Raw genomic sequence first — 20414 nt, 5'->3', positions numbered from 1 at the left:
CTTCTTGGCAGTGACATTCTTTGTTTTTTGGACCATGAATCCAGGTGAAAATTTGGTGAAAACTACAAATTCTCTCTACAGAAAAATGCACAGGCTTTGGATGGCTGATTTATGGGAGGCCCACTCACAACAGATTCAGACGCCCTGCTTAGGAGGAAAGGGAGAGTTTTAAAATATCTCCCTTCCCCAGATTCTGCTCTAGTTCAGGCTCTGTGTCTAATTTGTTGTGTGACCCTCTGCAAAGCAGTTATCCTATGTGGGCCTCAACTTTGCCATCTGTGAAATGAAGGATTTCATTTACATGATGCTTAAACTCTTTTCTAGCATGGTGGAGAGTAAGCTGCATGTCATCTCTCTAGTTGTGAACATCTGAGGACAACTAAAGACCAACCCAGGTCAGGCCATGGAAGTGTGTAGTCTTTAGGAGACTGCACAGATAATGTGGGAGAAAATGAGAAAACCTGTGTTCCACTTTATGGCTGTGTGGATTTTGTAAGCCATTTCCTCCCTCTGGGCTTCAGTTTCTTCATCTGCAAATTGTGGAGGCCCTGCTTCCGGCAGTTATGAAACTCCTTGGAGCATTGGTAGAGAATGTACATAGTTAAGTGCCAATGTGAGGAATTATGATGAGAAATAAGATGGAGAAAGTGGGTGGATGGAGGGGTGAAGGGAGGACACGAGGAATGTGAAGCAAGGCTAGGAGCTCAGAAAAGAGGCCCACACTGCTCGCTCTTGGGCTGTCCTTCCCCACCCGTACATTGTTGGGGTCATTCCTACTTCCGTCCGGGCCCCGCCTCTACCCCCTCTTTCTCACCTCTTAGGCAGATACGCGCCACACTCTGCATGGCTGCCACCGCGCGCCTCTTTCCAAGCGCGAAAGCCGCGCGCGCCCTAGCACCGCCACCTCATTCTCGTCCCTGTCGGCCCTTGACCTCTTCCGATTGGCTCATTAGAAGCGCGACGTAAGCGCTTCATAGTTCACCCTCTCATTTTCCCTTGGTTCCGCCCCGCTCTTCCTCGCTCCTCGCGACGATGCGGGAAACCTGACAACCCCTTCTTGCTACTGTGCCGGAAGCCGGGAGAGCTGGCTAAACCAGGAAGGCGATGGCCGTGACGCGCACGCGCACGTACTCACGCACGCACGCCGGCGGACGGCAGGCTCGCGCCCGGGCTGGCCCCGCGCCGCGCCACAGGCTCGCGCACTCAGCAGGCTCGGCTGCGGCGGCTACAGCTGTGGGAGCTGAGTTGCTGTGTGGGAGAGGTCCCAGGCGCGTTTGCGGGCTCCGGCTTTGCCACTCTCCGCTTCTCTGATCCCAGTTTCCCTGCCAGGTGCTGTGGTAGGGACTAAAGCCTGCCCTGGGAACCCCGAGCACACACTTGGCTCCTTCGACACCCGCCCTCTTTCCCTTCCCAGTCGCAGGCCTCGCTTGGTGCTAGGCGACTCTGCTGGGAGGCGGCGGAGGCGACGGCTGCCTGTCTGTGGAGGAGTCCTGCCCTCCAACCTTGCTCCTCCGCCGGGCCCTGCAGGGGTCAAGAGAGCTCGGCGCCTGCCCTTCCTCTCGCTTTTTTCCTCAGCCGGTTGGAGCAGCGTCGGTCTGGGAGGTCTCTGGGCTGAGGCGGCGGCAGCTCCTCCGGCTCCATCATGTCCGCGGGCGGAGACTTTGGGAATCCGCTGAGGAAATTCAAGCTCGTCTTCCTAGGGGAGCAAAGCGGTGAGTGCGTGGCTCCCTCCACTCTTGGCAGCTGGCCGCGGCTTCCTATCACCGCCCCCAGTGCGGTCCTTCAGTCCGCGGAGGCTCCTTGCCTGCCTCGCATTCACGCTCTGTCCCACCCCGGTCCCTTTCCTGTGTTCGCCGATCCCCCTTTGCTCCTGGCTCCACCGCCCCTTGATCCATCGATCGGATTTTACCCTTCTCCTCTGGCCCTTTAGTCCCCGACTCAACTATCTCAGTACCCGCAGCCCTACCTTCGCCTACCGATCTTCCTTTCCCAGGCGTCACCCCGCCCAGCCCCTGCCTCCAGTCCATCTCTTTCTTCCTCCGGCCTGCGTCTCCCTTACCCCAGCCCCCTTTCTTGATCCGCACCCATATTCCTTGCTCTCTGCCGGGTTCGTCACCTCTGCGAGGCCCAACCCTGGAAGCCTCGCTCCTGGGAACAGGCTCTCTTCAACCTTGGGCAAGGAGGGTGGGATCTGGGCGTTGTTTTCCCCAGAGGCTTGGCCCTGGGAATTGAGGATCTTTATGGAAGGTGGGAAGTGATGGTAGTAGAAAATTCTTGGATGTTTTTCACCTTGGTGAAGAATTAATCTGTGTAATAACAGAAATATATCTGACTTGGAAGCGATTTGGGGATGGGTTGGTGGGCATGAGGGGTGGTGGCGGGGGTGGAGGCTTTTGCTTCTTAAGCTGGGCTGTGGCTTGTCGGAAAAACCTCATTTTCTTCTCTTGACTTGAATCACTGACGATTCTTTTGGCATTGTTGATGCTTTTCCGATCTCTGCCAGATGCTATGTCATGATCGTTTTACTTGAAATTTTTCACGTCTCAACCTCCCTTTTTTCTCGTTACAATATGAAGTGCTCTCTGATTCTCCTCTTTGGTGGTGTACGCAGGAATTACTGGGGAAATGTTAATTATTCATTTCTTCTTGTATGTTTTCCAATTATATGTTGAGGATTTCTGCGAGAGAAGGCTTGAGAATAAGGAACATCTTTGTTTTGTAGGATTTCCTTGGAGGTGGGAGTGGGGGTTAGAGAGGAATAGAGTAGAGTAGGAATAGATTTCCTCATCTAGTTACCTAAATTAGATACGTATTTGTAATATCTCGGGTAAATGACTTATATGCTTAATACTTATTGTAGTATTTGATGAGTGAAACTGTAATGTCATTTACCTGGTAGAGGTCTGCTGCTGCGGTACTTTGTATTAAATAGGAGATCCTAATTTTGTGATGGTTGTCTCTAAGATTACTTCGAGTAATAATTCCAGTTTTATGTTGTATTATGCAAATGCCCATTTGTGTTGGCCATTTCCAATATAAATTTCATCTGGATTATGCAAATTTGTTTAGAGATTATTAAACTCCTTTGTTTTTCTCACACTGTTCATGACCATCATTAAAATTCAGATGTCGAGAGAGAAGTTCCTCCCAAGTCACCAAACGCTGGGTATCTACTAGGTGATTTATGTGAGATTATAGAAAACATTATTTTAAACTGGAAGGCTGGTACCAATACAAATTCAGAGCTTTTATTAATTAATACCTTGAACTAGTTACACTAATTCGTATGGCATTAAAGTAGGTTAATACTAGTTGCAAAATTGTCTCCACTTGGACCTGAACAATCATTTTTCTCTTTTCATATGTAGACTGTTTCCCCCCTTAACAAGGAAAAATACAACTTTCTCTTTGCATATATACAACCTTCTCTTTGCATATAGATTTTCCTGAAGTAAGTTTAAGCTTGTTTTTTCTATAGGTGAGTGACTTAGTAGAACATATGGTGTTGAATTTAGTCCAGCCATTTTATGGCCATTTCAGGACAGTGCCATACATAAAAGATAACCTATAGGTCAGTATTGATAAGTATGATCTAAGTGCTTGTTGTGCACTCTGGGGCTGTTATTGTCTGTCTTATGTTGTCATGCAGAGCTATTTAGTTTGCATGAAAAACCAATTAATCTCTGTCCTAGGATGGTTTTGCCATGAGTAGAGTTCTGAATTTCAGTATATTTATGATCTAATTCACATTGTAGAGTTGTGTGGCTTCTCATTTCATATTTCCTTTAAATGTTTAATAATCCCCCCTCCCTCAGGTAATTCCTGAAACCATTTTGGATTTTTTTTTTTTTTTTACCTTAGATTTTATTTTTTAGGACAGTTTTAGATTTACAGAAAAATTGAGAGGACAGTACAGACTTCCTGTATACCTTTCCTCCCCCACCCCCTCACAGTTTCTCCTGTTATTAACATCTTACCCTTGGATGGTACATTAGTTAAAATTGAGGAACCAATATGGATACTCTGTGATTAACTAAAGCCCTTAATTTATTCTCATTTTCTTAGTTTTTACCTCATATGCTTTTTTTTTTCCAGGATACCATATTACATTTAACTTGTCATGTCTCCTTAGTCTCCCCTTACCTTTTTTTTTTTTTTTTAGGATTGCATTTATATGCTTTTTATTATGAATTGTGACAGTAACTACCCTTTGAGGCTACTGTGTAGCTAAGTAATGCATCCAGTAGCTTTGACAATGAAAAATTGATCTCTGTTTTCTTGGGCAGTGTTTGTAATTTTCTTATGCATTAGGGAAGGTCTGTAGAATTCATGTCGTCTTGATGTAACTCTTCATGAATTATTTATTTTTAAGTCTGTTAGAATTCCACAGTTCAGCTTTCAAAGACTAATCTATGGCACAGCCTTGTTTGTTTCCTTAATAGCTTTACCATATTTATAATTAACTTCTTATTTTTTGAATCTGTTTCTCATAGCACAATGCAAGTCTCATAAGATAAAACTATTATCTTCTTTATTGATTGTATTCCCAGGGCCTAGTATACTGCCACGCTCATAGTAGGTGTTCAGAAATATTTGTTGAAAGAATGATGGTTGAATCTACTGGTAACCAAGGCCAAGTAATAAACTAGTAACGTGTGTTATTATTTGCTACAGTGAAGGTGTTGTCTGTACTGTTTTCCTTATGCACTTATTAGTGTGACAACATTTTATAGTTGCATCATTTGATTGTATGCATTGCTATTCAGATGCTGGGGGTGGGGGCAGCCAGTAACTCATATTCCTAACTTTTTCTCTAAGAAAAATAAGACCTGGATTTTGCTTTTTTTCTTGCTTTGTTAAAACTATTGTTAAAGTATGTTTTTTTGCTATTAGGAAGCATGTAAAAGTATGTCAAATTATGTTAAAGATATGTTTGTAGAACCGATTTGAAGTACACTGTTTATTTAGTTTATCAAAAATTTAAGGTACTAGCTTTATAATGAAGATGAATTGTTTCAGTACCTGAAGCCTCAGACTGAGTTAATGACATAGCCTTGGTAATCTTTGGGTAAACTCTTAGGTTTTATTTATATTTCAGGAATATACATGGCTTTATAAAGGAATGTTGAAATATACAGATTGAATCTGAAGTTTACTTGAGGAGGCTCTTTTGTTACTATTGCTGGCTGTTGTCTTGAAATGCAAAGGCACTTTTAAGAATGCCATTCAGAGTTTACAAGAAAAGATTTTGCTACACACCAGTGTCTTGGATTACAAATTAGGAAATGTTATGGCAGAGAGAAGCACATAAATTCATTACCTGGCCAAGTACTCTTCTTGTTTTTCACTTATTGTCTTTGCAGCCAATTTTGGATCAGCTTTGTTGAATGGCAACATGCTAGGTAGGGAAAACATGTCTTTCTGTCAGTGATCCACCAGTACTGAACAGTTTATATTGGCTAGATCACTGATTTTTAAATTTTCTTCTCAGGATCTCTTTGTGCTCTACAAAATAATGAAGACTTTAAAGAGCTTTGATTGAGTTGCTTATATCTACCAATATTTACAGCATTAAGAATTAACTGATTTTGGTAATGGATGGTGGTGATGGTGGCACAACATTGTGAATGTAATTGACAGCACTGAGTTATATATATGAATGTGGTTAAAAGGGGAAATTTTAAGTCATGTATGTTACCAGAAGAAAAATTAAAGCAAAAATAGGACCATACAACACAGTGAACCCTATTGTAAATGATGGACTGTCATTAATAGTACAATTATGAAAATGTTCTTTCATGAATTATAACAAATTATTACATTAATGGAAGGTGTTGTTAATAGAGTAGTATATGGGAACTTTGTATGTTAGGTATTTTATGCATATTTCTGTAAACTTACAATTTAACAAAAAAAATTTTTAAAAACAGTAGTTTAGTAAAAAACTGAATATTTAAAAATACTTCATTTAAAAAATAGTAGTAATAAATTAATTTCATGTTAATGTAATCATTTATGAAAAAGAACCAGTTTCCAAACAAAATTTTAGCGAGAGTTGCGTTGTTTTACATATTTGCAAATCTCTTTAATATCTGACTGGATACATAGCTGCTTCTGCATTCCGTTTGTTGTGATAGCACATATCATGTAGCCTTTGGGACACTCCACTGTACAGTACATGAGAGAATAAAAGTGAAAAAGCCAAATAACTTCTTAATATTATTATGAAACTGGGTTGGTCTTTGTGGATCTCCTGAAGGGTCTTGGGAATCCCCCAGCTGTTTGTGGACCATACTTTGAGAACTGCTGGGTTAGATGAATCAAAGCTTGTAGCTTCTTGCAGCTTCATGTTGCATGTTAGGACACTCAAGGGAAGTAGTGTTCTATATCTTGTTTTTGAAACCTTGAAACTAAACCATAGAGCTAATGGTTAGAACACAGAATTTGAGTTTCGTATTTTAATACTGGTCACTGACTTGGGCAAATTACTTAACTTCTTTTTATGCTTCTATTTCCTTTTCTATAAAATAAAGATAATACTATCATATAGAGTTTTTGTGAAGATTAAATTAAAGTTGATAAATGCAAAGCATTTATAAGAGTGCTCAGTAAATATTATTTTACTGGGAAGTTCTCAGTAAAGATTATTTTAATTTAACAAATTTTTATTGAAAACTACTGTGCCAGGTGGTTTGGTAGTTTATATTCCATCAGGGAAGAAATATATAAAGCCTAATTCAATATAGTTTGTTGAGTGCAGCTGCTTTTAAAAGTAGAGTTTAAAAGTACACAGAAAAAAAAAAAAAAGGTACAGGGAGAAGAGTGACGGGAGCTTGCAGAGTCAGGGAAGGCACATTATGAATATAACTGTTAAACATCCATAGTTTATATTAGGTGTATTTTTTTTCCATATGCCACCCTATTATTAACATCTTGTAATAGTGATGTGTATTTGTTATAGTTCATGAAAGAACATCTTATATTTGTACTAGTCACCACAGACATTATTCACTATATTATACAGCCTGTGTTTTATCCTCTAGCTTTCCTTCTAGTAACATTCACACACACAATTCAGCACTGTTAATTATACTCACAGTAATGTGCTACCATCACCTCTGTCCATTTCCAAACATTTACAACCAACCTAAACAGAAATTCTACACAGAGAAATGTCTTTTCATATCTTTTGCCCATTTTATAATTGGGCTGTTTGTACTATTGTCATTGAGTTGTAGGATTTTTTATATATGCAAGATATCAGTCTCTTACCAGATATGTGGTGTTCTGGTTTGCTAATGCTGCCAGAATGCAAAATACGAGAAAAGGATTGGCATTTATAAAGGGGATTTATTTGGTTACAAAGTTACAGTCTTAAGGCCATAAAGTATCCAGAGTAAGGCATCAACAATAGGGTACCTTCACTGGAGAAAAGCCATTGGCATCCGGAAAACCTCTGTTAGCTGGGAAGGCACATGGCTGGTGTCTGCTTGCTCCCAGGTTGTATTTCAAAACAGCATTCTCCAAAATGTCGACTTTCAACAGCCATCTTCCAAAATGTATGTTTTAGCTGCAGCTCTTCCAAAATGTCACTTTCGGTTGCTCTGAGGTCCGTCTGTTTGTGAGCTCTTTTTATAGGACTCCAGTGGAAATCAACACCTGCCTTGAATGGGCAGGGCCACATTTCCATGGAAACATTCAATCAAGAGGTCACACCCTAATCAAAGGTGCCGCTCACAGTTGAGTGGGTTACATCTCCATGGAAATACTCAATCAGAAGGTTCCAACCTAAACAACACTAATACGTGTGCCCCCACAAGATTTTATCAAAGAACATGGCTTTTCCTGGGGGATGTAACATAGCCAAACCAACACACGTGTGGTTTCCAAATATTTTCTCCCATTGAGTTGACTGCTTCTGTACCTTTTTGACAAATTCTTTTGAGGCACAGAAGCTTTTAGTGTTGAGGAGTTCCCATTTATCTGTTTTTTCTTTTCATTGCTTGTGCTTTAGTGTAAGGTCTAAGAAGCGACTTCCTAATACTAGGTCTTGAAGATGTTTCCCTATATTATCTTCTAGGAGTTTTATATTACTGTCTCTTATATTGAGGTCTTTCATCCACTTTGAGTTAATTTTTTCATAGGGTGTTGGGTAGGGGTCCTCTTTCATTCTTTTGGATATGACTATCCAGTTCTCTCAGCCCCATTTGTTGAAGAGACTGTTAGATCCCAGTTCAGTGGATTTGGCCTTATCAAAAAATCAGTCGATCATAGATCTGGGGGGTCTATTTCCGAATTCTCAATTCAATTCCATTGATCAATATGTCTATCTTTGTATCAAGACCATGCTGTTTTGTCTATTGTGGCTTTATAGTAAGCTTCAAAGTCAGTAAGTCTTAATCCTCCCACTTGTTTTTTCTTTTCTAGAATGTTTTTAGCAATTCAAATCATCCTTCCCTTCCAAATAAATTTGATGACTAGCTTTTCCAAATCTGCAGGGTAGATTGTTGGAATTTTGATGGGAATTGCATTGAATCTGTAGATCAGTTTGGGTAGGATTGACATCTTAATGACGTTTAGCCTTCCTATCCATGAACACAGAATATCTTTCCATCTCTTTAGGTCCCCTTTTATTTCTTATAGTAAAGTTATGTAATTTTCTGTGTAGAGATCTTTTACATTCCTGATTGAATTTATTCCTAGGTACTTGATTTTTTTAGTTGCTATTGTGAATGAATGTTTTTCTTGAGTTTCTCTTAAGTTATGTCATTCCTAGTGTAAAGGAACATTACTGGCTTATGTGCATTAGTCTTATATCCTGCCACTTTGCTGAATTTTTTATTAGCTCTAGTAGCTGTGTTCTCAGTTTCTTAGAGTTTTTCAAATATAAGATCATATCATCTGCAAATAATGACAGTTTTGCTTCTTTCTAATTTGGATGCCTTTTATTTCTTTTGTCTTTCCAGCTTGCTTTGGCTAGAACTTCTAGCACAATGTTGAATAATAGTGGTGACAGCAGGCATCCTTGTCTCATTCCTGATCTTAGAGGGAATGCTTTCAGTGTCTCACTGTTGAGTACTGTGCTGGCTGTAGGTTTTTCGTATGTGCCCTTTATCATATTGAGGAAGTTTCCTTCAATTCCTACCTTTTGAAATGTTTTTATAAAAAAGGGATGCTGAATTTTGGTGAATGCTTTTTCAGCATCTATTGAGATGATCATTTGATTTTTCCATTTTGTTTGTTAATGTGTTGTATTTCATTGATTGATTTTTTTATGTTGAATCACCCTTGCATGCCTGGAATGAACCCCACTTTGTCTTGGTGTATGATTTTTTTAACATTTCTTTGGACTCAGTTTGCAAGTAATTTGTGAGAAGTTTTGCTTCCATATTCATTAGGGAGATTGGCCTATAGTTTTCCTTTCTTGCAACGTCTTTATCTGGTTTTGGTATTAGAGTCATGTTGGCTTCATAAAATGAGTTAAGTAGTGTTCCATTTTCTTCAGTTTTTTCAAAGAGTTTAAGTACGATTGATGTCAGTTCTTTTTGGAAAGTTTGGTAGAATTCCCCTGTAAAGCCTTCTGGCCCTGGAAGCATTTTGATGACTGATTGGATCTCTTTGCTGATGATTGGTTTGCTGAGGCCTTCTGTTTCTTCTCTGGTCAGTCTAGGTTGTTCATGTGTTTCCAAGAAATAATCCATTTCCTCTAACCTATCTAGTTTGTTGGCATACAGTTGTTCATAGTATCTGTGCCAGTTTGGATGTATTATGTCCCCAAAATCGCATTATCTTTGATGCAGTCTTCTGGGGCAGATGTATTAGTGTTGATTAGATTGGAATCCATTGAAAGCAGACTTTTTCTCCAGAGAAGCTACGAGAGGACAAACACCCCAGGAGCAACATTTTGGAGAACGCCATTTTGAAATGCAACCTGGGAGCAAGCGGATGCCAGCCACATTCCTTCTGAGCTAACAGAGGTTTTCCGGACGCCAATGGCCATCCTTCAGTGAAGGTACCCTATTGTTGAGGCCTTACCTTGTACACTTTATGGCCTTAAGACTGTAATTTTGTAACCAAATAAACCCCCACATAAAAGCCAATCCATTTCTGGTATTTTGCATAACGGCAGCATCAGCAAACAGGAACAGTATCCTGTTATGATTTTTTAAATTTGTTTGGGATCTGCAGTAACGCCCGCCCCCCTCCATTTATCATTTTGTTTATTTGGGTCTTCTCCTTTTTGACTTTGTCAGTCTAGCTAAGGGTTTGTCAATCTCAAGGAACCAACTTTTGGTTTTATTTATTCTCTCTATTATAGTTTTTGTTCTCCATATCATTTTTTTCTGCTTTAATCCTTGTTATTTCTTTTCTTCTACTTGCTTTAGGATTAGTTTGCTGATCACTCTCTAGCTTCTTCAGATGTTCTATTAGTTCTTTGATTTTATATCTTGCTTCCTTTTTAATGTATTTATTTAAAGCTGTAAATTTATGATTGTTATTTCTTCTTGGTGAATTGTCCCTTTTATTAGTATATATTGTGTCCTTCTTTGTGTCTTATGACATCCTTGCATTTAAAGTCTATTTTATCTGAAATTAATATTGCTACCCCTGCTTTCTTTTGGCTGTAGCTGGCATGGAATATTTTTTTTCTATCCTTTCACTTTCAGTTTCTTTTTGTTGCTGGGTCTGAGTGTCTTGTAAACAACATATTGATGATTCATATTTTTTAATCCATTCTGCCAATCTATATCTTTTAATTTGGGAGTGTTATTACTCTGAAGGCAGTTCTTGAATCCACCATCTTATCCTTAGTGTTTTATTTGTCAGCTGTATTGTTTCCCCTCTCTCTCTTTATTTCCTTTAAGGAACCCTTACTAAAACTTCAGTTTTTTGCCCTTCTCTAAACCTTTCTCTCCTTTCTTTTTTTCTCTACAGGGAGATCTCCCTTTAGTATTTCTTGTAGGACAGGTCTCTTGTTAACAAATTCTCCAGTATTTGTCTGTGAAAATTTTAAGTTCTGCCTTAAAGAGATAAAGATAAAGAATTCTTGGCTGGCAATTTTTCTCTTTCAGAATTTTGAATATGTCATACCACTACCTTCTGACCTCCGTAGTGCCTGCTGAGTAGTCAGTAGTTAGTCTTGTATGGTTTCCCTTGTATGTGGAGAATCGCTTCTCTCTCGCTTTCAGGACTTTCTCCTCTTCAGCATTTGACAGTCTGATTAGTATACATCTTGGAGTAGGTCTATTTGTAGTTAGTCTAGCTGGAGTTCATTAGGCATATATATGTTGTTTAGAAGGTTTGGGATGTTTTCCCCAATTGTGTCCTCAAATACTCTTTCTAGCTCTTTTCTCTTCATGATTTTTATATCTGTGTGCTTCATGTTGCCGTCATTTCCCTGATACCCATTTCAAAATTTTCTATTTTTTCCCCATTCATTCTTTTGTGCTTTCACATTTTATCACTGTGTCCTTAAGTTTGCTAAGTCTTTCCTCTGCCTCTTCAAATCTGCTGTTATGTATATCAAGAATATTTTTAATTTGATCATTAGTATCTTTTATTTCTGTAAGATCTGCTATTTGTTTTATTTACTCTTGCAAATTCTTCTTTATGTTCTGCTAGGGTCTTCTTCATGTCCTTTATATCCTTAGTCATGACATTGATGTTTTTGTATGCTTCTTTGATTAATTGCTCCATGTTCAGTGTCTCCTCTGGCTTTTAAAGATGAACATTTGGGTTGTCTACATCTTCTGATTTTATCATATGCTTTATAATTTTCTGTTGTTTTTGCCCTCTTGGCATTTGGTTTTCTTGATAGGGTTATTCTAGGATATGCAGCATTATTTGAACATTTATCTATAATTTGGCAGAGGTACAGCTTGGTGGAGTGCACTTTCCCTGTCTTACCAGCGGATGGTGCTCTTGAGCCACCTCTTACCTTCATGCCAGTTCTCCCCCAACTTCATCTATGCGCTGAGTAGGGGTCCAAACCATGTGGAAATCCAATCAGTATACCAATTTTCCATCTGCACTGGGGGCTGCCAGCCCTGTGGGTGGGGAGCATACCCTGTGAAGTTTGGCAGTGAGTCCACTGCAGGACATAGTGGTGCCGGCCGTTCCTGGGGTTGTGGGCGGAGTACTCTGGGTCTGCAGAACTGTGTGTCTCACCTTCCAGCTCACCTGCCCCACTGTCCCTATCTTCCATGCACACGCAAGTCCCTGGAACTGGGGGAGGGCTCCTCGCACTTCCGTGCCACACCTTTGTCTTTAGGCTGTGCACACTGCGAGCTTCTGTGGAGGAAGAGTGGATGCTGTCACAAGTCTGCAGAATCCCAAAATCCCTCATGGGAGTTCTCGGCTGTGGGGCTGTGAGGGGTTATCTCCCTAGCCAATTGCTAAGATGGCTACATGGGGCGTGGAAAGCTGCCACTTTCCGTGCTCATCTGTCTGCTCCAACTGCCAGTCCCTGTGAACAGTTATCACCCCAACCAAGTGCTGAGGAGGGTGCACTGGGCCTGGAAGGTTGCTCCCCTCCACTCTTGGTCAGCGGCTCCAACCGCCCAATCCCTGGTTCCATTCCGGGCTGAACACTAACTGGTCTTAAACACAGTCTCTCGGCTTCTCTAGCTTCATACTATGTGGTGTAGAGGTCCCTTTTCAGCCAGTGTAACCCAGAACTGCTGTTCTGGAGCGCTTTCTGTCCTTTATCTAGTGTTTTTCATGGAGGAGAATTTTGCTTTGTCTCTCCTAATCTGCCATTTTCCCAGAAGTCTCTGCTAATTGATTTTTTTTTAAATTCAGTTTTATTGAGATGTATTCACATGCATACAGTCATCCATGGTGTACAATCAACTGTTCTCAGTACCATCATACAGTTGTGCATTCATCACCCCAATCTGTTTTTGAACATTTTCCTTAAACCAGAAAGAATCAGAATAAGAATAAAAATAAAAATAAAAAAGAGCACCCAAATCACCCCCCCATCCCATCCTATTTTTCATTTAATTTTTGTCTCCATTTTTCTACTCATCCATCCATACACTGGATAAAGGGAATGTGATCCACAAGGTTTTCACAATCACACTGTCTCCTCTTGTAATCTACATTGTTATACAATTGTCTTCAAGAGTCAAGGCTACTGGGTTAGAAGTTTGGTAGTTTCAGGTATTTACTTCTAGCTATTCCAATACATTAAAACCTAAAAAGTGTATCTATATAGTGTGTAAGAATGGTCCATCGGAGAGACCTCTCGACTCTGTTTGAAATCTCTCAGCCACTGAAGCTTTATATCATTTCATTTCACATCCCCCTTTTGGTCAAGAAGATGTCCTCAATCCCACGATGCCGGGTCCAGATTCATCCCCGGGAGTCATATCCTGCATTGCCAGGGAGATTTCCACCCCTAGGAGTCAGGTCCTCTGCTAATTGATTTTTTTGTTTTTTGTTTTTTGTTTTTTGTTTTTTAATAGACTTTATTTTTTTTTTTTTTTAGTTTTTTTTTTTTAATTAAATTCAGTTTTATTGAAATACATTCCCATGTTAGGCTATGTTCTAAGATTCAGTTCTGAGTTTACACATTATAGTTAGTCCATATTGGTGAGGCATCATCCCTCTCACCATGTTTTCTCCAACACTTTTACTCCTATATGTATATTTTCCTACAATTTTATAGAGTTATATTCACATACCATACATTTATCCACAGTGTACAATCAGTTGTTCATGGTATCATCATAAAGTTGTACATTTATCACCACAATCAGCGTTTGAACATACTGATTACTACAAGAAAAAATGTTTTTTTTTTTTTTTTTTTTTAAGCAATAAGAAAAAATGATAAAACGAAAAATAACATGTCATACAATACAATATACTACTAAGGACAGCAAATAACACCACTACCAAGAATCCCATATTACTCCCCTATATCCCCTTCTCATATACATGCTAATTGATTTTTGATAAGCGTGCCAAGTACATGCAGTGGTGAAAATATAGTCTATTCAACAAACGGTGCTAGGAAAACTGGATATTCACATGCAAAGGAATGAACTTACACCCTGTGCTGGTTTGACTGTATTATGTCCCCTAAAACTCCATTATCTTTGATGTAATCTTGTGTGAGCAGACATATCAGTGTTGATTAGATTGTAATTCTTTGAGTGTTTCCATGGAGATGCGCCCCACCCAACTGTGGGTGATGACTCTGATTGGATAATTTCATGGAGGTGTTACCCCACCTGTTCAGGGTGGGTCTAAATTAAATCACTGGAGCCATATAAATGAGCTGACAAACAGAAGGAACTTAGTGCAGCTGGGAGTGACATCTTGATGAGGAGCTACAGCCAAGAGGGACACTTTGAAGAACTCACAGGAGTTTAGAGAGAAGCTGCAGATGAGAGACTGTTTGAAGATGGCCATTCAGAGCAGACTCTTGCTCCGGAGAAGCTAAGAGAGGACAAATGCCCCAAGAGCAACTGAGAGTGGCCTAGAGAGGAACATCTTGGGAGAAAGCCATTTTGAAACCAGAACTTGGAGCAGACGCCAGCCATGTGCCCTCCCCGCTAACAGAGGTTTTCCGGACGCCATTGGCCATCCTCCAGTGAAGGTACCTGATTGTTGATACATTACCTTGGACACTTTATGGCCTTAAGACTGTAACTGTGTAACCAAATAAACTCCCTTTATAAAAACCAATCCATTTATGGTGTTTTGCATTCCAGCAGTATTAGCAAACTAGAACACACCCCTACTTTACACAATATATATAAAAATCAACTCAAAGTGGATCAAATAACTAAATATAAGAGCTAAACCTATAAACCTCTTAAAACAGAAGCACATCTTTATATCTTGTGTGTAAGTAGTGAATTCTTAGATAGGACACCAGAAGAATTATCAGCAAAAGAAATAGTAGATAAATTTGACTTCATTAAAATGAAAAACTTTTAGACACCCCCCAGTGATGATAGAGTGAGATGGTTCAGGGTTCTGTTCACCACAGAAGCTTTCAACAACTGTCATGAAGTGGCAGAAGCATCTTTCTTAAAGCTCCAGCAAACCATTAGTGAACTGTAGTAACAAGGCGAGCGCTGAATCAAGGGAGGCGGGGAGGGTACTTAAAAGCAATGGGATCTCATGGTGTCCTGACTGACCTCTCTGCCTGACCTCACCAGTATAGGAACCAGATATAGTACAAATCCTTGGTCCTTTATGCATATATTTGTGGGCATGTATGTCTGGCCCAATGTGTTTGGTGGTGGTTTAAGGGACTAAACATCCCAGAATTTGCCCTCTCTATTAGAAGGCAGCTCAGGGAACTGTCCTACAGAACTCTGTGAAATAGCAGTCCAGTTATGCTGTCTGGGGCAAGGGATTGGTGGCTGTAGGCCATACACTGCAGTGCCTGGGACTGTGAGGAAATTGTTTCCTAAAAAGAGGGAAATTCAGAACTATGTAAATGGCCCATGCACGCATGCTCCAGATTGGATGCATTTGTAGAGAGTTTCAGGGAGGCCCTGTACGCTTTGATCTGGAGCTATTCTCTAAACTCATTGTATGGATAAACTCAGAGAGCACTTGCAGTGGTCAACCTACTAAAACCAGGAAAGGTGTTCTCTTTTTTTTCTTCTTTTTGTGGTCAGCTTCTCACCATCAGGGTAGACGCTGTCATAACACTAGCTAGATACAAGCTTAAGGAACAAACACCTCATAGAGTGTTAACTGAGTGATGACACATTAAAATATCAGAATGTCCGGGTTTCAGCCAAAAGTTACAAAACATAAAAGAAAAAGGAAGTGATGGTCTAGGCATAGGAGAAATTTAAAGCATTAGAAACCAGCAATGAGGAGGAACAGACCTGTTACTGTGGTCATCATCTCTCTTGGGTTCCTTTTCATTGTTTCTTTTCCTTTATTGTTTCTCTTCATGTTCATCTATTGTTTTCCTTATTACCTTTAGTTCCTGTCCATGTTTTCCTTTATCTGTTTGAGCACTTATTAGGAACACTTTTTAAAAATCTTTGTCTGGAATGTCCCAGGTTTTATCCTCATTTATGGTTTCTAAGGTTAATCTTCTCTTTAGTTAATTGATACCTTTACTCTTATGGACAGTGTAAGGACCTTAGAACTCTAGCTCTACTTAGCACTCCTCCTTTTGGTTCCTGCTGTTATGTATTTGAATTTTTTTGTGGGTTTGTGAGTAAACCCCACAAGACATTATTGTTGTTTCAAACAGTGATTATTTAGATTTTTTCCCCTATAATCTGTTAATGAAAATTTATAAGCATACAGAAATATTCATTTTAATTTACGCATATAGTTTCTGTATTTTTCCCCTGCACCTCATTTTCCTTCCGCTAGACGCTTGAGGATTTAGAAATTTCCTATAGTTCAGGTTTGCCGCTAATGAACTCATTTCGCTGTAAGGAAAGGTTTTTACTGAAGTATAATTTATTTACAGAAAAGCATACAGGTCATAAATGTATTGCTTGAATAACAGAATCTGCTAGTCATATCAACTTTGAATATTCCCATCTTTATGAAAGTCACTTCTTTTGTAAATGGATAAATTTTGCCTTTTGATTTTATACCCCCAGTTTTCTTGAACTTGATTGTAAGGATGTTCCTAAGAGCTACATCCACTTTCATTTTTCCAACAATGCAAGACTATTATGGGCTAGACTTTACATCTATCAGCTCCTACCCTTCAAACAAACTTTATATCACAATTTACAACATGTATACCAAATGTATACCACATTTACTAGGGTAATGAATGCTGTCTACTTAGTGAAGTTTCTTTCATTGATTTATTCCCTAGAATGCCAGGTAGGGCATGGTTCTAGACACTGTTGCTATAGCAATGAACAAGATAGTTAAGGGTCCTGTTCTGCAACTTGCGTTTCTATTTGGGAGAGGTACACTAGTAAATAAATACATGAGCAAGATAATTTTAGATAGTGATACATGTTTCTAACCATATTGCCATTTTTTCTTATTTTTCACCATAGGGACAGTGGATCATGCTTTTTCTTTAAATTTCTACCCTTATACTTAAATTTGTGAATAAAGCTGATGCTGGTAAAGTGAGTGTATGCTAGTACTCATTTTGAGCTCTTCACTGGATGTTATTTTTGAAGATAGAAATTATTTCTGACTCATGCTTTCATCCTTATGATACAGCCATAAGTGTATGTTGATTTTGTTTTAAGAATAAACTAAAAGTCCTGCTCTGTCTAAAATACTTAGAGAAACACAGTTTTAGGACAAAACTAATTTTCAAAGGTAAGTTAGTTTTTCTTTCCTTCAGGCAGAATCTTATAAGCTCACACTGTAACCAGGAAAGAAAAGTTCTGCAAAATGAAGTTACATGAGCAAGATAAGGAGAATGCTTGATAGCCTTTTACGATTGTAGCGCCAGTTTGAATGTATTGTGTTCCCCCAAACGCCATTATCTTTGATGTACTCTTGTGTGGGCAGATGTTATCAATGTTGATTAGATTGTAATCCTGAGTGTTTCTTTGGAATGTGCCTCACCCAGCTGTGGGTGATGACTCTGATTGGGTAATTTCCATGGAGGTGTTGCTCCGCCCTTTCGGGGTGGGTCTAAGTTGATCAGTGGAGCCATATAAATAAGCTGACATAACAGAAGGAACTCAGTGCAGCTGTGAGTGATGTTTTGAAGCGGAGCTACAGCCAAGAGGGACAGTTTGAAGAAAGCACAGGAGCTGCAGATGAGAGAGTTTGAAAACAGACTCTTGCTTCAGAGAAAATGAGAGAGGACAAATATCCCAAGTGCAACTAAGAGTGACATTTTTGAGGAACTGCAGCCTAGAGAGGAACGTCCTGGGGGAAAGCCATTTTGAAACCAGAACTTTGGAGCAGACGCCAGCCACGTGCCTTCCTAGTTAACAGAGATTTTCCGGAAGCCATTGGCCATCCTCCAGTGAAGGTACCCTTTGTTGATGGACACTTTATGGCCTTAAGACTGTAACTTTGTAACTAAATAAACCCCCTTTTATAAAAGCCAATCCATTTCTGGTGTTTTGCTTTCCGGCAGCATTAGCAAACTAGAACAATTGTGATATAAAGTTTGTTTGAAGGGTAGGAGATGTAAAGACTAGAGGATTATGCCTCATTCATTTGTAAATGTTCTTGAATGCCTGCTAAAGATTTTTAACTTTATTTTATGTATACCAGGGAGCCCTGGGATGTTTTGTTTTTTTCTTTAAATTTTCTCTGTTTTTGTGTGTTATTCTTCCATGTAGATTTCCAAAGAACAAGGATATTCATTTGCATAATCACCTAAAATGCTGGTACCAAGTTCAAGAAAGTTAACAAATTTAACACTGACATAAAGCTTATAGTCCAGTTTTTTCTTATGTCCCAATAATACCCTTTTGACCCTTTCTCTCCCTTATTAAGTCCTGTCCAGGATCACGTGTTGCATTTAATTGTCACTCACTCTGCAGTTGCTCTCTTTTTTTTTAATTGCAGAAACCTATATACAACATAAACTTTTCCATCTCAACCACTCGCAAGTGTAATCTCACTCACCCAAGTTCAGTGAGATTAATTACGTTCGCAATATTACAATACCCTCACCAACTTCCATTACTAAAACTTGCCCATCTCGCCAAACAGAAATCCTACAACCTTATGTATTAACTCCCCATTCTCCCTGCCCCCCAACCTATGGTATCCTCTAGTCTACTTTCTATCTCTGTGAGTTTATGTATTCTGATATTTTCTTTGTAGTTACCATGGGGCTTAAACTTAACATCAATCTAAAATAATCACATTTGGTTTGATACCAACTTCAATAATATGCAGAAACCATGTTCCTATACTCCCCTGTCCCCCCACCTTTGTTTAGTTCTTGTCAAAAATTACATGCTTTTTGAGGCTTCCTTATACATGACATGTTTCTTTTCTTGCAGCTTTCAGAATTCTTTGTCTTTGGCATTTGACAGTTTGATTATATTATACTGCTACATAGCTATTTTTGGGCTTATCCTGTTTGAAAGTTCTTGAGCTTCTTGTATGTGTATATCCATGTCTTACATTAAATTTGTGAAGTTTTCAGCCATTATTTCTTTGAATTTTCTCTTTGCCCCTTTCTCTCTTTTCTTCTCTTTCTGGATTCCCAAATGTGTATATTGGTACACTTGATGGTGGCCCATAAGTTCCTCAGGCTCTGTTCACTTTAGTCTTTATTCTTTCTGTTCAGTGGACAGAGTGATTTCAGTTGTCTTATCAAGTTTTCTGATTTTTCTGCTAGCTCCTATCTACTATTGAAACTCCTAAGGAGTTTTTTTTGTCTTGTTTTGTTTTGTTTTAAATTCATTCTTTTTTTTGTTTTTGTTTTTTTTTAATTCAATTTTATTGAGCTATATTCACATACCATGCAGTCATACAAAGCGTACATTCAGTTGTTCACAGTACCATTATATAGTTGTGCATTCATTACCAAAATTAATTTTTGGACATTTTCTTACCACACACAAAAATAATAAGAAAAATTAAAGTGAAAAAGAATAATTAAAATAAAAAAGAACACTGGGTGCCTTTTTTTATTTTTTTTTTGCCCCCATTTTTCCACTCATCCATCTATACACTGGACAAAGGGGAGTGTGGTCCATATGGCTTTCCCAATCACATTGTCACCCCTCATAAGCTGCATTTTTATATAATTGTCTTCAAGATTCATGGGTTCTGGGTTGTAGTTTAATAGTTTCAGGTATTTACTGCTAGCTATTCCAATTCATTAGAACCTAAAGTTGTCTATATTGTGCATAAGGGTGCCCACCAGAGTGACCTCTCGGCTCCTTTTGGATTCTCTCTGCCACTGAAGCTTATTTCATTTCTGAGGAGCTTTTAATTTCTCTGTTACTCTGGTCTTCAGCTTTTTTTTTTTTTTTTTTTTTTTTTTCGGTTCCTTTTCATAATTTCCATCTCTCTACTGATGTTCTCTTTGAGCTTATGTTTCATTTTCCTGATTTCCTTTGGTTTTTTTGTCCATGTTTTACTTTATTGCTTTGAACATATTTAGGGCCATTTTTGTTTAATGTCTTTGTCTGGTATGTCCCAGGTCTGGTCCTCCTCATTGGTGGTTTCTAATGCTTTAATCTTCTCTTTTGCATGTGCCATTGCTTTCTGTTTCTTTATATGTTTTGTAGTCTTTTGTCAAAACCTGGACATTTTGATAATTTAATGTCTTATCGCTGGAATTTAAACTGAAATGTCTATTCCTTAAGCTTGTGTTCAACTAGTGTTATTGACAGAGCTTTCCTTGAATGCCAGGAGCTAACAAGGAAACAAAAAAGAGGAAAAAAACAGAAAACATCTTTCCTAATCTGCAGATTAGCCTGAGTGTTTCCCTTCAGAACTTATCCATACAGTGAGTTAATAGA

The 20414-nt window shown here is 39.1% G+C and overlaps 1 protein-coding gene across 4 annotated transcripts in view; it reads left to right on the top strand.

Moving 5' to 3' along the window:
- The first annotated feature begins 1119 nt into the window (after positions 1–1119).
- RAB6A (RAB6A, member RAS oncogene family) overlaps positions 1120–20414 on the top strand; it is a 74566-nt gene continuing 55271 nt past the window's right edge. Inside the window, exon 1 of one of the 4 annotated variants that reach the window (XM_037840582.1) lies at positions 1120–1712. In XM_037840582.1, the coding sequence (XP_037696510.1) occupies positions 1643–1712 (70 nt within the window). In that variant the 5' untranslated portion in view covers positions 1120–1642. Of the gene's footprint in view, positions 1713–1942; positions 2248–9993; positions 10013–20414 lie in introns of those variants that run through there. The other 3 variants (XM_037840581.1, XM_037840583.1, XM_037840584.1) reach the window with 3 other exon arrangements.

The sequence above is a fragment of the Choloepus didactylus genome, chromosome 6 (genome assembly GCF_015220235.1).
Source record: "Choloepus didactylus isolate mChoDid1 chromosome 6, mChoDid1.pri, whole genome shotgun sequence".
Taxonomy (NCBI): Eukaryota; Metazoa; Chordata; class Mammalia; order Pilosa; family Megalonychidae; genus Choloepus; species Choloepus didactylus.
The sequence above is the reverse complement of the archived record's forward strand: the minus strand, read 5'-3'. Positions and strand labels throughout refer to the sequence as shown.